Here is a 14,554-nt window from a genome sequence, read left to right on the forward strand (position 1 = left end):
TTGGTTATAGCCCTCCGTTGACAAAAATAGATGTTCTACAGTCCAACTGATAGAGCTAGCTCTATATCTTATGTACCTTGCTCTCCTTTATACAGCAAGAGATATCCAGCCTTTGCAATGTGCTATACAGACATATTTGACATTTTTGGAGCAGTGGAAGACTTTTGATCAGCAAGATGACAGGGTTAAAAATAGAATAATCTGTACTCGTCATCGTTTCCTTGTTCAGACGGCCCCCACTATGCAGCCAAGCTGTGTACCTACCTGCTGTTAAAGCACAAAATGGAACTGTCACTTTCTCTCACTACTTAACTCTGTATTTGAAGTCTATGACTACAGGCTGGATTTCTAGGAAAAGGGTTGGTGCTTTTTCTCCTCTTGGAGGCTTGTCACACTTTGTCTGTGTCTGAAATGGCACCCTATTCCCTTTATAGTGCACTACTTTTGTCCAGGGCCCTATATACTGTATATAGTAATGCACTCTTATTAGGCAAGACTGCCTTCTCACCTTGTGCACCAGAGGCATGGAATAGTCTACAACCCATGCTTCATCTAGCTATGTTAGTGCCACTGAATGAATTACACATTCTGATGGTAGACTCTGTTACAGAGGAGTTTAAATGCTTTTTTTAGGCTGGATCATGTTGTTGTATTGTATTGTTGTATGTTTTAATTCTGTCATGTATTGAGTGTTGCTGCCTCCTTGGCCAGGTCTCCCTCAAAAAAGAGACTGGGTCTCAATGGGCTTTTCATAGTTAAATAAATCAAATAGGCTGCCATTTAAAATGCAGCTTTTGAGATTGCCATTTTCAAGCCCCTCACTGTGAAGTTCTTCAGGTCATTGTGTTCCCTCTGTAGAAGAAGAAGAGAGACAGGTGGGTTTGGAGAGAAGCAGCGGGTTGAGAGATAATGATCAGGTTCTATGTATTTGGGTTAATGACTGGAAGCGGGGAAAGACACATTCAAATAGAGAGCCTTGGAGCAGAACGATGTCACCTCGGCTCTCTACAGCTGAACCAATGGAGAGAGCCTTGTTGGAGCTGGGTCGTGTTCATAAGGGAATACTGTAGCGAAACGTTGTGCAACGGAAAACAAAAATGAGTGAATTTATTGGATAAGTCCAGCTGTTTTCTTCCGTTGCGTGCACTTATGAACACCACCCAGAGCCAACCAACGATCAACGTCCCGTCATTCATTCCAACAGGGCCCATCAAGCCTGTTCTCACTGACTCAAAACTGACAGGCAAAAGGCTGACACTATCAGGTACACCCAACAGGCTCCTACTGAGGGGTAGTAGAGAGCTACTGTCTCTGACTGCTACTGACAGGGATGGGATATGGCTTTTGGCTGTTGCTTTCTCTTTCTTTTGAGGACACAGATGTTGCCCAAAGCAAGAGCGGAGAGAAGATAGGACCAGTCTGATAGGACCGTTGTGGTGTTTGTGTAAATATACACATAGGACCTGGTAGACACATTCCTGCTTTCTGTCTTGACATGCATTGAGATATTTCACTGTTTGGGATTGTGTGTTGGCTTTTGTTCATTTGAGGTACAAACATTTGTCAGCAGTCTCAATGAATTATTTCCACTAGTGTAGTTCACCTAGGAAGCTAGCTGTTGGCAGTGCAGCTGCAGGGATATGGCATTATCAGTGTGAGCCATCTGTGTCCCACGGCTGGTTGGGTTCATTCACTCACCTGAAAAGGTTAACGAAGCTCTCGTCAGGTAGAGAACATTCGGGCGTGACCGCACAGCGCTCTCAACGCTCACCCGGGGGTAGAAGACGATAGGGCCACGCGTAAACAGAGACTGAGGCGAGCTGAAGGATGGGAAATCTTATTCCCTGTTTCTCGCTTTCTTTTTCTCTATCTCTCTTTCCCCCCTCTCTCTTTCCCTCTCTCTCTCTCTCCCCCTCTCTTTTCTTTCTTTCTTTCTCTCTCACCTTCTTTCCCTCTCTTGCCCATCTCTCTCTCTCTCCCCCTCTCTCCCCCTCTCTGCTTCTGTTGAGGCCAACCAACCACCACCACTAAAGCCACACCCGCACCAACCAACCACTGGCCTGCCTGGCTCCCAGTGTTTTATTTTTACCTCTTCCCCCCCACAATGATGTCACTCTGTCTTCCTCGTTGCCATATTTTTACTGACACCATCTGCATCGCCAGAAAAAACTCACTTCCATCCAAACACAGAGAGGGATGATGTCATTAAGCCATAGGTCATTTCCAGGTGACACAACAACCCATATCCTTTGGGCTCCAGATAGCGGTTTCCTTTAGGCACAGATCTAGGATCAGTTTACCCTCAGCAAACCTTTAACCATTGGAAATAAAAATGTTAAACTGACCTTAGATCAGTGTTTGAGGAGCCACTACATACTACTCCTATTTACATTTGAGTAATTTAGCAGATGATCTTATCCAGAGCAATTAGGATTAAGTGCCTTGCTCACGGGCACGCCAGCAGGTTTCTCACCTAGTCAGCTCAGGTTTCGAACCAGCGACCTTTCGGTTTACACTCATCATACCCTAACCTTGACCATTTGAGAGAAACACTGACCTAAGATCAGCGTCTATAGGGGCAGCTTCATCCTGCTCACAGTTTTGGTCATGTACTGTTACTGTACTGTAACCTCAGGTCCACCAGCCTCTCCTCTAATTCATAAATAATGACCATGCAGCAGTAATAGACATGCAGGCAGACAGACATGTTGGCTAGCCAGGCTGGGTCCCAGACGTTCTTCCACACAGGCACTTATTCTAGCACATAGATGACTTATCCACTAGCTGGAGTACTAGGTTGGCTTTAACCGGCACTAAAACAGACGGAAACAGGGAGGGACTACCTGGTCCAATAAGAAACACTCTCTTTAGCTTCCCGTTGAAAACCGTTTTAAAACGTTTTCCCTAATGGATAGGATCGTGAAGTGCAGGCTGCAGATAGGCGGATGGACTAACAAGAGGCTTACGGTTTGGGGGAGGTCTAATAGTGATTATCTTGCTCTTCACTTTACTGAATGGTTCCAATCCCCCGTGGTGGTTGACAGTGTTAGGGTGCAGCTTTACAATAGGTCCATCTATCCTGTCACCGTGTAGAATGTCAATTGGAGTGGGCAGCTTGCCATTTTGATTCTAATAACTGTTATGTGGTGGCCTGCTTTTCGGAGATGTTTTTTTAATGTCTGGTTGACATAGATGGATCTCTCACACTCTGGTAAGATTGGGCTGAAGTGCTGTCTGGTTAAGGCATATATCTAGTTCTGTATCTGTGTTCTGTTGTACGCGTGGCCAACAATCAACAACCTAGTTAAAGGCACCATTAAATTAACTTTGAGAAACAGGCAATTCTCCTTCACTGACCATTCTTCCTCTCTATCCCCCTCCTCCTCTCCTCCCTCTGCCTCCTTCTCCCCTCCTCCATATCTCTCTCCCTACTTCTCCCTTCCTCTGCCTTGTCTTCCGCTCTGCCTAATGTGTTTGTGTAGTGAGGTATGATGTTGATCCAAAAAACAGGATTCTACATTTTCTCTTGCTCTCTCCATCCTAGATGACATGGCGTCCTCAGTATCGCAGCTCCAAGTTCCGCCACGTGTTCGGTAAGGCCGCCACCAAGGAGAACTGCTATGATGGCGTGCCCATCACGCGGAGCGTCCACGACAACCACTTCTGCGCCGTCAACCCGCGTTTCATTGCCGTCATCACAGAGTGCGCCGGAGGCGGAGCCTTCCTGGTCCTCTCTGTCCATCACGTGAGTCTCCGCCCACCTTTGCTTTTTTTGAGAAATAAATGTGAAATCTCTCTCTTGTCGAGGTAGAAGTTTTTCTTAACCATAGGTCTGGGATCAGAATATCAGTCGTTAGGGGTAACTTCTACCTACAGGGTGATGTCATTGTTGGTGAATTAGTGAGTATTTGAGGGTCTTCACATTTGATAGATTCTGGGCATATTGTTTGAGATGCCCTGCTGCGTTATATTACCTAAAATGTCTGTTTTTAGCTTTGACTTTTCATGTTGAGGTATCCCTCCAAGCCCTCTGTAGTCTGTTGCTAAGGCTGATGTTTTGGGGGGGGTTCACTTCAAACAGCGCCCCAGCCAAAGACCGGCAAAAAAAGACAGAAAGAAAATGCAGGGAAAGTTAAACCGTCTAACCCATAACTTTCCCTCCTAAAACACCTGTCATCTTTATTTTGTTACCCCTCCACAAACTCTTTCTCCCTCCTTCCCTTTGCTGTCTAGATATCAAAAATCAATCTGACTCGTAAATGACGTATACAAAGATGTCCTTTATTATGTGTAGCCTCTTATCAGTGGAGGCATTGTGTTGATCTCTCCACTGAACTTGGCTTTCTCTTTCAACTCCCTGTGCGGCTATAGCACCTCCAGACCTCTTCACCTGAACACCAGCTGAATTTACAGGCTTTCATTTATCAAAGACCTTGCAGTGATTCATCAGAAAGGCTCTCGATCCACCGCTCCCTCTTTTCCCTCTTCCTTTTTTCCTGTCTTCTCCCTTCTTTTTTCCCTCTTTCTTCTTGAAGGGGTCTCTCTCTGAATTTATCATACGCCTCTTCTTGGCTCAGACAGGAGTTACATAGGGACTCAGGAATGACATAACTCACCTATGTCCCCCTCCACCCGTCGCAAGGAGTTGAAACTATGGCTTGTCTCAGAGACGCCCTCCCCTACCCCGACACACACACAGGCACGCACACACACACTGTTTGGTCCCTATAATCTAATACATGTATGACCCATCTCTCTCTCTGACAGCATGTTCTTAGACTGAGTCATTCATGTAGTTTCAGGGCTCACTCCCCTATCCCAAACACACCTTGCCTACACACACACACACACACACACACACACACACATGCTCCTCCTGGACACCAATGATGTCATGCAGTGTCACCTGTCACAACACACCTGTGAGTGGTTCTTTTCAGACTCATTAGTAAGGGTGCTAAAACAGGCCTGGATTACTGCATTCTTAAACTTCTTGAATTGTCTGATGCAAATCAGATTAAGACCATAAGGATTGTGTAATAGAGACATGTTGTGTTAAAACAATGGTGAATAGTGAACACGCCCCAGCATTGCTCAACATGCTCACCTCTGTCATAAGTTGCTGATCTTGATAGATTATGTCTAGATCTATTCAGGAAGTGTCTGAGTTGACAGACATCTAAAGAATAAAACACATCAATACGGTTGGCTTTTAAAACTGTTTTTACACTCTTTCTTAAATGACTTCTTTATGTACCACCTTTGCCATCATGTTAGCCAGCTAGGGTATTGAAGTTAATTATTCGTAAACTATTCCTTGCTGTCATTGCCTATTGCTCAATTGTCTTCAGGTAGGTGAAGGGCTTGCTATGCCGCCTTGCATAGACTTGCTGGTTAGCTCTGTAGTGAGGTTGTCATTCAGTATGCTGAGATAGGCTGCCTGTCCTGACTTGTGAAGAGGAGTCAGACTTGGTTCTGTCTAGGCTGGTCTGCCGATTACATCATGTTTACCTGGACGAATTCTGTCCCTGACTTTGAATACTGGATATTTGTTGACCGGTTTCTTCAAGTAATGAATATTCATTTTATCTTGCGATTTCCCCTGTTTACCTTAGTCCTAGTCCTCATATGTTTATGTATAGTCTATATCCTGCCTACACATTTCTACCTGATGTAATGATGAATAAAATCAAACCTCAGACTCTAGCTCCATTTTCTCCTGACCCCATGGCTCCCAGGAATCTTGCAAACACACACTGACTTCAGGGCAGGAGTGTGATGCCTGATGTAATGTTCTATTGCCCCCCCCCCCCCCCCCCCCCCCCCCTCTGTGTTATTCAGACAGGGAAGGTGGACCCCCTTCACCCCAAAGTGTCAGGCCACAGAGGTAACGTACTGGACATCAAATGGAACCCCTTCAACGACTTCTGTATAGCATCCTGCTCGGAGGACTCCACGGTCAGTAGTGTACACACACACACACACAAAATCACTTTTCCATTCATTTCATACCACTGACTAAGTAGCCAACTGGGGTTAGAGCAACATCTTTTACACAGTCAAAGATAACTGGAGGGCCTAGGTAATAGCTGTCTGAAGTCCTGACCTGTACTACCACCTGTAACATGTTTGAGACTTACAACTCTTCTTTGTGTGTTATGAATTAGCCGCTGGTCAGTCTCAAATTCCTCACCTTTCAGTTTGGCTCTCTGAGTTGGCTCTAGTCAATGGTTAGCTTTGAAGTGTGTGTATGTAACTTTTTATGTGTGTCCTTGTGTGTGCATGTGTATTTGTGTGTCTGCACGTGGGTGTGCCTGTGTGTGTGTGTGTGTGTGTGTGTGTGTGTGTGTGTGTGTGTGTGTGTGTGTGTGTGTGTGTGTGTGTGTGTGTGTGTGTGTGTGTGTGTGTGTGTGCTGTGTGTGTCTGTGTCTGTGTCTGTGTCTGTGTCTGTGTCTGTGTCTGTGTGTGTGTGTGTGTGTGTGTGTGTGTGTGTGTGTTGCTCTAACAGGTGAAGGTGTGGGACATCCCTCCCCATGGTGTGCTGAAGAACCTGACGGTGCCGTGGAAGGAGCTGCAGGGTCACAGCCGCAGGGTGGGCCTCATCGAGTGGCACCCTACTGCTAACAATGTGCTCTTCAGCACTGGCTATGACTACCAGGTAACACACACACACTAACCCTCAGATACACAAGCTCATGTATACAGTGCCTTCAGAAAGTATTCACACCCCTTGACTTTTTTCAAATGTTATTGTGTTACAGCCTGAATTTAAAATGGATTCAATGGAGATTTTGTGTCACTGATCTACACACAATACCCCATAATGTCAAAGTGGAATTGTGTTTTTAGACATTTTTACAAATGAATTAAAAATGAAAAGCTGAAATGTCTTGCCTCAATAAGTATTCAAAAACCAGGAAGGTTTTTCAATGCCTCGCAAAAAAGGGCACCTATTGGTACTTTGGATGGTGTATCAATACACCCAATCACTACAAAGATACGTGTCCTTCCTAACTCAGTTGACGGAGAGGAAGGAAACCGCTCAGAGATTTCAACCAGTTAAATGGCTGTGATAGGAGAAAACTGAGGATGGATCAACAACACTAACCTAAATGACAGAGTGAAAAGAAGGAACCCTGTACAGAATAAAACTATTCCAAAACATGCATTCTGTTTGCAACAAGGCACTAAAGTAATATTGCAAAAAATGTGGCAAGGAAATTAACTTTTTGTCCTGAATTAAAGCATTATGTTTGGAGAAAATCAAAGACAACACATTACTGAGTACCACTCTTCATACTTTCAAGCATAGGGGTGGCTGCATGTTGTGGGTATGCTTGTCATCGGCAAGGGAATTTGTTTCGATAAACAGAAAAGGGGATAGAGCTAATACAAGTTTCAGCAGGACAATAACCTAAACACAAGGCCAACTATACACTGGAGTTTACTAAGACAACATTGAATGTTCTTAAATGACCTAGTCACAGTTTTGACTTCAATTGGCTTGAAAATCTATGGCAAGACTTGAAAATGGCTGTCTAACATTGATTAACAACCAACTTGACAGAGCTTGAAGAGTTTTAAAAATAATAATAGGGAAATATTGTACGATCCAGGTGTGTAAAGCTCTTAAAGACTTACTCAGAAAGACTCACAGATGTAATCGCTGCCAAAGGTGATTCAGGGGGTTGAATACTTGTCTAATCTAAATAGATTTGTGTTTTATTTTCCATTAATAAAATAAAATGTTAGAATTCTTCTTCCACTTTGACATTCAAGTATTTTGTGTAGATCGTTGACAAAAAAATGACAAATCCATTTGAATCATTGTAAAGTCACACACACACACACACACTCAGACCCATATACCCTCACAGCTACTCCTGCTCACACACACACTCAGACCCATATACCCTCACAGCTACTCCTGCTCACACACACACTCAGACCCATATACCCTCACAGCTACTCCTGCTCACACACACACTCAGACCCATATACCCTCACAGCTACTCCTGCTCACACACACACTCAGACCCATATACCATCACAGCTACTCCTGCTCACACACACACTCAGACCCAAATACCATCACAGCTACTCCTGCTCACACACACACTCAGACCCATATACCCTCACAGCTACTCCTGCTCACACACACACTCAGACCCATATACCATCACACTACACACACACACTCAGACCCATATACCCTCACAGCTACTCCTGCTCACACACACACTCAGACCCATATACCCTCACAGCTACTCCTGCTCACACACACACTCAGACCCATATACCCTCACAGCTACTCCTGCTCACACACACTTGCATACAGATACTCAGACACACTCAATGTAATATATCGCACATATACAGAATAGTGAGAGCTAACCTGGAAATAGCTTTGGCAGGAATAATCTATCCATGTTGAAATGCAGCCAAACGGGTCACCACATTCTACTGCAGTTTAATCTGCTTGGCAAAGTGCAACAGTATGCATCACCATTTTTATTTTATTTAACCTTTATTTAACTAGGCAAGCCAGTTAAGAACAAATTATTATTTACAATGACGGCCTACCCCAGCCAAACCCTAACGACGCTTGGCCAATTGTGCGCCGCCCTATGGGACTCCCTATCACACCTGGTTATGATACAGCCTGGAATCTAACCAGGGTCTGTAGTGACGCCTCTAGAACTGAGATGCAGTGCCTTGGACCGGAACCCAAATCGATCACTGTCTATCTGCCTCACATGAACATTGCTCTTTGTTGACCTTTAAAGATTCCTTGTCAATCTGTTGAGCTCCTCAGTACTTGAATATTAGACACCCATGTAGGAATTTACAGTATAAGAATATAAGTAAAATGTGTTGGAAATGGGGCTGTTACGGTGACCGTTTTAACGCCACACCGGCGATCACGAGTCATGACGGCTGTCAAATTCCATGTGACCTTTTTAGTCATGGTAATTAGGCTTCTCCAAGCTCTGATGCTGCTGATGGTACTCAGCACTCTATTGTCCGTCTAATCACTCAGACATCAATGAAAATGTAATCGAAAATCTAATCAAACACTTCATGAGAGCCCATGAGCTTATGTTGCGCAACATTTCAATAGGCTATGCAATTGCGTGAGAAAACAGAGTGATGGCCTCTATCTAATAGAGGAGGATCCCATCAGCTTTCTATAGGCTAGGCCTACTGTAACGATTGTCATAATGGGTAGACCAAGGCGCACGCTGATTTGGGTTCATCATATTTATTTTAAATGTGAACCAGCAACAAAACAATAAAAACATACAAACATACAGCCTTGTAGGGCTCAAAAGCAACAATACAAAAACAAGATCCCACAAACAACAGGTGGGAAAAGGCTACCTAAATATGATCCCCAATCAGAGACAACGATAGACAGCTGCCTCTGATTGGGAACCATACCATCTAACATAGATATACAAAAACTAGACTACACATAGAAATAATAAACTAGAACACCCCACAGTCGTGCCCTGAACTACTTCACCATAGCAAATAAAGGCTTTCTATGGCCAGGACGTGACACCTACTATATTTATTTCTCAACTTTCCTAATATTAAGCACATTGCTTCTCTTTACAACAGGAGTATAGCCTACCTGTCTGGCATGACAATTAACCACGGGAAAAGCGTCCTCCATTCTCTATTTAAGTGCATAGATTACATATTTTTTTCCGGGACAGGTAAAGACAAGATTAAATCAATAGTGTGATGGGTGACAATATTAGCCTATCACTTGCCAATGATGCCCAGTGTAAGGCAAGAAACAGCACAAGCTTTTTTTTAGTTGCACACCTCATGTAGCCTAGCCCATAGACCTATATGTTTTGATAAGGTTTGTATCACACCTCATGTAGCCTAGCCCATAGACCTATATGTTTTAATAAGGTTTGTATCACACCTCATGTAGCCTAGCCCATAGACCTATATGTTTTGATAAGGTTTGTATCACACCTCATGTAGCCTAGCCCATAGACCTATATGTTTTAATAAGGTTTGTATCACACCTCATGTAGCCTAGCCCATAGACCTATATGTTTTGATAAGGTTAGTATCACACCTCATGTAGCCTAGCCCATAGGTCTATATGTTTTGATAAGGTTTGTATCACACCTCATGTAGCCTAGCCCATAGACCTATATGTTTTGATAAGGTTTGTATCACACCTCATGTAGCCTAGCCCATAGACCTATATGTTTTGATAAGGTTTGTATCACACCTCATGTAGCCTAGCCCATAGACCTATATGTTTTGATAAGGTTTGTATCACACCTCATGTAGCCTAGCCCATAGACCTATATGTTTTGATAAGGTTTGTATCACACCTCATGTAGCCTAGCCCATAGACCTATATGTTTTGATAAGGTTTGTATCACACCTCATGTAGCCTAGCCCATAGACCTATATGTTTTGATAAGGTTTGTATCACACCTCATGTAGCCTAGCCCATAGACCTATATGTTTTGATAAGGTTTGTATCACACCTCATGTAGCCTAGCCCATAGACCTATATGTTTTGATAAGGTTTGTATCACACCTCATGTAGCCTAGCCCATAGACCTATATGTTTTGATAAGGTTAGTATCACACCTCATGTAGCCTAGCCCATAGACCTATATGTTTTGATAAGGTTTGTATCACACCTCATGTAGCCTAGCCCATAGACCTATATGTTTTGATAAGGTTTGTATCACACCTCATGTAGCCTAGCCCATAGACCTATATGTTTTGATAAGGTTAGTATCACACCTCATGTAGCCTAGCCCATAGACCTATATGTTTTGATAAGGTTTGTATCACACCTCATGTAGCCTAGCCCATAGACCTATATGTTTTGATAAGGTTAGTATCACACCTCATGTAGCCTAGCCCATAGACCTATATGTTTTGATAAGGTTAGTATCACACCTCATGTAGCCTAGCCCATAGACCTATATGTTTTGATAAGGTTTGTATCACACCTCATGTAGCCTAGCCCATAGACCTATATGTTTTGATAAGGTTTGTATCACACCTCATGTAGCCTAGCCCATAGACCTATATGTTTTGATAAGGTTTGTATCACACCTCATGTAGCCTAGCCCATAGACCTATATGTTTTGATAAGGTTTGTATCACACCTCATGTAGCCTAGCCCATAGACCTATATGTTTTGATAAGGTTAGTATCACACCTCATGTAGCCTAGCCCATAGACCTATATGTTTTGATAAGGTTAGTATCACACCTCATGTAGCCTAGCCCATAGACCTATATGTTTTGATAAGGTTAGTATCACACCTCATGTAGCCTAGCCCATAGACCTATATGTTTTGATAAGGTTAGTATCACACCTCATGTAGCCTAGCCCATAGACCTATATGTTTTGATAAGGTTAGTATCACACCTCATGTAGCCTAGCCCATAGACCTATATGTTTTGATAAGGTCAGTATCACACCTCATGTAGCCTAGCCCATAGACCTATATGTTTTGATAAGGTTTGTATCACACCTCATGTAGCCTAGCCCATAGACCTATATGTTTTGATAAGGTTTGTATCACATCTCATGTAGCCTAGCCCATAGACCTATATGTTTTAATAAGGTTAGTATCACACCTCATGTAGCCTAGCCCATAGACCTATATGTTTTGATAAGGTTAGTATCACACCTCATGTAGCCTAGCCCATAGACCTATATGTTTTGATAAGGTTAGTATCACACCTCATGTAGCCTAGCCCATAGACCTATATGTTTTTGATAAGGTTTGTATCACAACTGAAGTGGCCAAATAACTTCTTAAAATGAAGCTCATTAATCCACTTTTCACCATAGAAATGCACCTTTATAATAAAAGCATTACATGCATAATCACTTTTGAGAATGGGGTTTTCATGCTCATGGAACATTTGCGCTTACAGCCTACTGCCGTGTGTGCGTTGCTGTGCTTCTAATGTGAAGAAATAGTTTAATAGTTTATCAACTTTTTAAGCTAAATGTCATCATCTGTTGCATCAGGCTCATTGCTTAAAACAGTTTTTTTGATGCTAGGGGTTGTATTCATTTGGGATCTATCTCATCCCACAACTGTCCCAGACTATGTTTGGAATATTTAGAATAGGTCAACTTGTGTACTATGGGGGATAGTAGATTGACATAGGCTAGTGCTTTTGCTGTTCTTTAGGTCTACTCATCGTGTTGGCTGACAAAAAGTACATTTGGACAGTTCTTCCAGTATCTTCAATATGCACCTCAGAATTGGATAAGGACACTCGCAGTTGCGTCCACAATGTGTCAGTCTTCACTTGTAGCCTGTGAGGAAAACCCAATCACATGACGGACGACCATGTGAGTGAGAGGTGCTTCGGCACGCAGCTGGGAGGAGGAAATTATAATTATTATATTCAGCCCAAGTGCACAAAGGCCACTGGTGGTAAAAGGCATGGATTCGAGGCATTATCAAGTGCTTGTCAAATTGTGAATGAGAGACTGATGAAGTGTGTACAGCCTGCGCAAAAAAAACAAAGCAGAGCTCATGCCTTTCATGTGACTTTATTCAAATCATCGTTAGTCGCATCATGCAGCCTTAGAATGTTTTGAACATCTAAACATATATCCCAAAATTTGTATCACATATGACATAAATAACCTATTTCTTTGTCAACCTCTCAACACAGAATAGCCCCATGTGCGCACTCCTTCACATCGTTGGAGAAAATATCCTTTCTGTTTGATTCATCTATGTTCAATTATATTCTTCATACTATAAAATAATATAAAATAATGTCATGGAATTCTAAGCAAATCTTGTCTTCTAAATGAGCTAGTGTAGCCCACAGCCATATGGCATAGCCAGATCAGGACATAACATAAGGACAACCCAGAGTATGTAGCCCACAGCCATGTGGCATAGCCAGATCAGGACCTAACATCAGGACAACCCAGAGTATGCTATTCTGTTCTTCTGAAATACACTACATTTTCTTCATATGGTGGTGTAGGCTATATTACATGGATTTATTAGACTTTTTAAAATGTAGATGTTCCAAAAGTCTCTATCAGTGGCTCTATGTGTAGAAGACAGGAGATCCTAAATGTGTTTATGTTAATTATTGGTCAATTACCGTGACACCGGAAGTTATTTGCTTCACAATCACCGGCTGACAAAATTTCATGACCGCCACAGCCCTAGGTGGAAACAAACTAAAACACACACATTTTACCTTTATTTAACTAGGCAAGTCAGTTAAGAACAAATTATTATTTACAATGGCGGCATACCCCTGCCAAACCCTAGCCTGGACGACACTGGTCCAATTGTGCACCACCCTATGGGACTCCCAATCATGGCCGGTTGTGATACAGCCTGGAATCAAACCAGGGTCTGTACTGACGCCTCAAGCATTGAGATGCAGTGCCTTAGACTGCTGCGCCACCCGGGACCCCACACACACACCCTGCTCGCCTGTCGAGTTACAGAATTGAAAATCCTTTGTCAATCTGTTTGTACTTTCAGTATCTGATTTCATAACATGCGTGTGTGTGTCCTTCCTCAGGTGATGATCTGGAACCTGGACAGCCCTGAGGCGGTGATAAAGAACCCGGTGCGGACCATCAGCCACCACACTGACGTGGTGCTCTCCATGTCCTTCAATACCGATGGCAGCAGGCTGGCCACGTCCTGCAAGGACAAGAAGATCAGGGTTCTAGAGCCACGCACTGGGAACCTGCTACAGGTCTGTACGGGTGGGGCTGCTGGGTTTGTGTGTTTGTCTGTAGTTGTATTCAAGTATTACATTTTTTTTGTCGTAATGCTATTGTCCTCGGTAACAGTGATATAATTACTATTTATATCAACACGGTGCTTAGGATTCTCCTTCTCTCCTTGTCCTGTGCCCTTCCACGCCCCCCAGCACCACACAGCCAAAACTGACACCATCGGCCGCCCCATAGACCCCTGGGATCTGCACCCACCCAGCCACCCCATGACTCATGTTCTCTCTGTTCTCACTCTCCTCTCCGCCCCTCAAACCAGCTGACGTGGCAATGTGCAGATAATGACACAGTGATGTTGCAAAGACCTATTTGTGCAGACACGATGTGCTGACGTTTAAAATATCATGTTTATACAGACGCCAATAGACTGTTTACTTCTGAAACTACTGAAACCCCAGGAGCATGACACCCATAACATCTCACATACTGTGATGCAATGTGAATACATTAGTTAAAACAACTCTGTAGGGTTATCTATCCACCATGTTTCTTCCTGACCGGGGCACTGCTTCAAATCATCATTTCATCTCTGACCAATCTGGTTAAATATAGACTCAATAAAACATTTAGAAATAAACCTCTTGTCATAGACTTTTTTAGTTTTTTGATTTGTTTGTTTCCTGCTGTGTTTTTCAGGAGGCCAACTGTAAGAACCACAAAGCCAGCAAGGTGCTGTTCCTGGGGAACCTCAAGATGCTGCTGTCCACCGGCAGCTCCCGCTGGAACCACAGACAGATGGCCCTCTGGGACCAGGTACACA

General features: G+C 43.3%; 1 protein-coding gene across 2 annotated transcripts in view; it reads left to right on the top strand.

The window, feature by feature from the left end:
• The window catches only part of LOC139419053 (coronin 2Aa), a 67,085-nt gene that overhangs the window by 24,284 nt on the left and 28,247 nt on the right, over nt 1–14,554 (top strand). For both annotated transcript variants that reach the window (XM_071168930.1, XM_071168929.1), the window contains exons 2-6: nt 3,545–3,745; nt 5,842–5,958; nt 6,509–6,658; nt 13,575–13,754; nt 14,431–14,547. In XM_071168930.1, coding sequence (XP_071025031.1) covers nt 3,545–3,745; nt 5,842–5,958; nt 6,509–6,658; nt 13,575–13,754; nt 14,431–14,547 — 765 coding nt within the window. The remainder of the gene's footprint in view (nt 1–3,544; nt 3,746–5,841; nt 5,959–6,508; nt 6,659–13,574; nt 13,755–14,430; nt 14,548–14,554) is intronic.

This window comes from Oncorhynchus clarkii, chromosome 10, assembly GCF_045791955.1.
Source record: "Oncorhynchus clarkii lewisi isolate Uvic-CL-2024 chromosome 10, UVic_Ocla_1.0, whole genome shotgun sequence".
Lineage (NCBI taxonomy): Eukaryota > Metazoa > Chordata > Actinopteri > Salmoniformes > Salmonidae > Oncorhynchus > Oncorhynchus clarkii.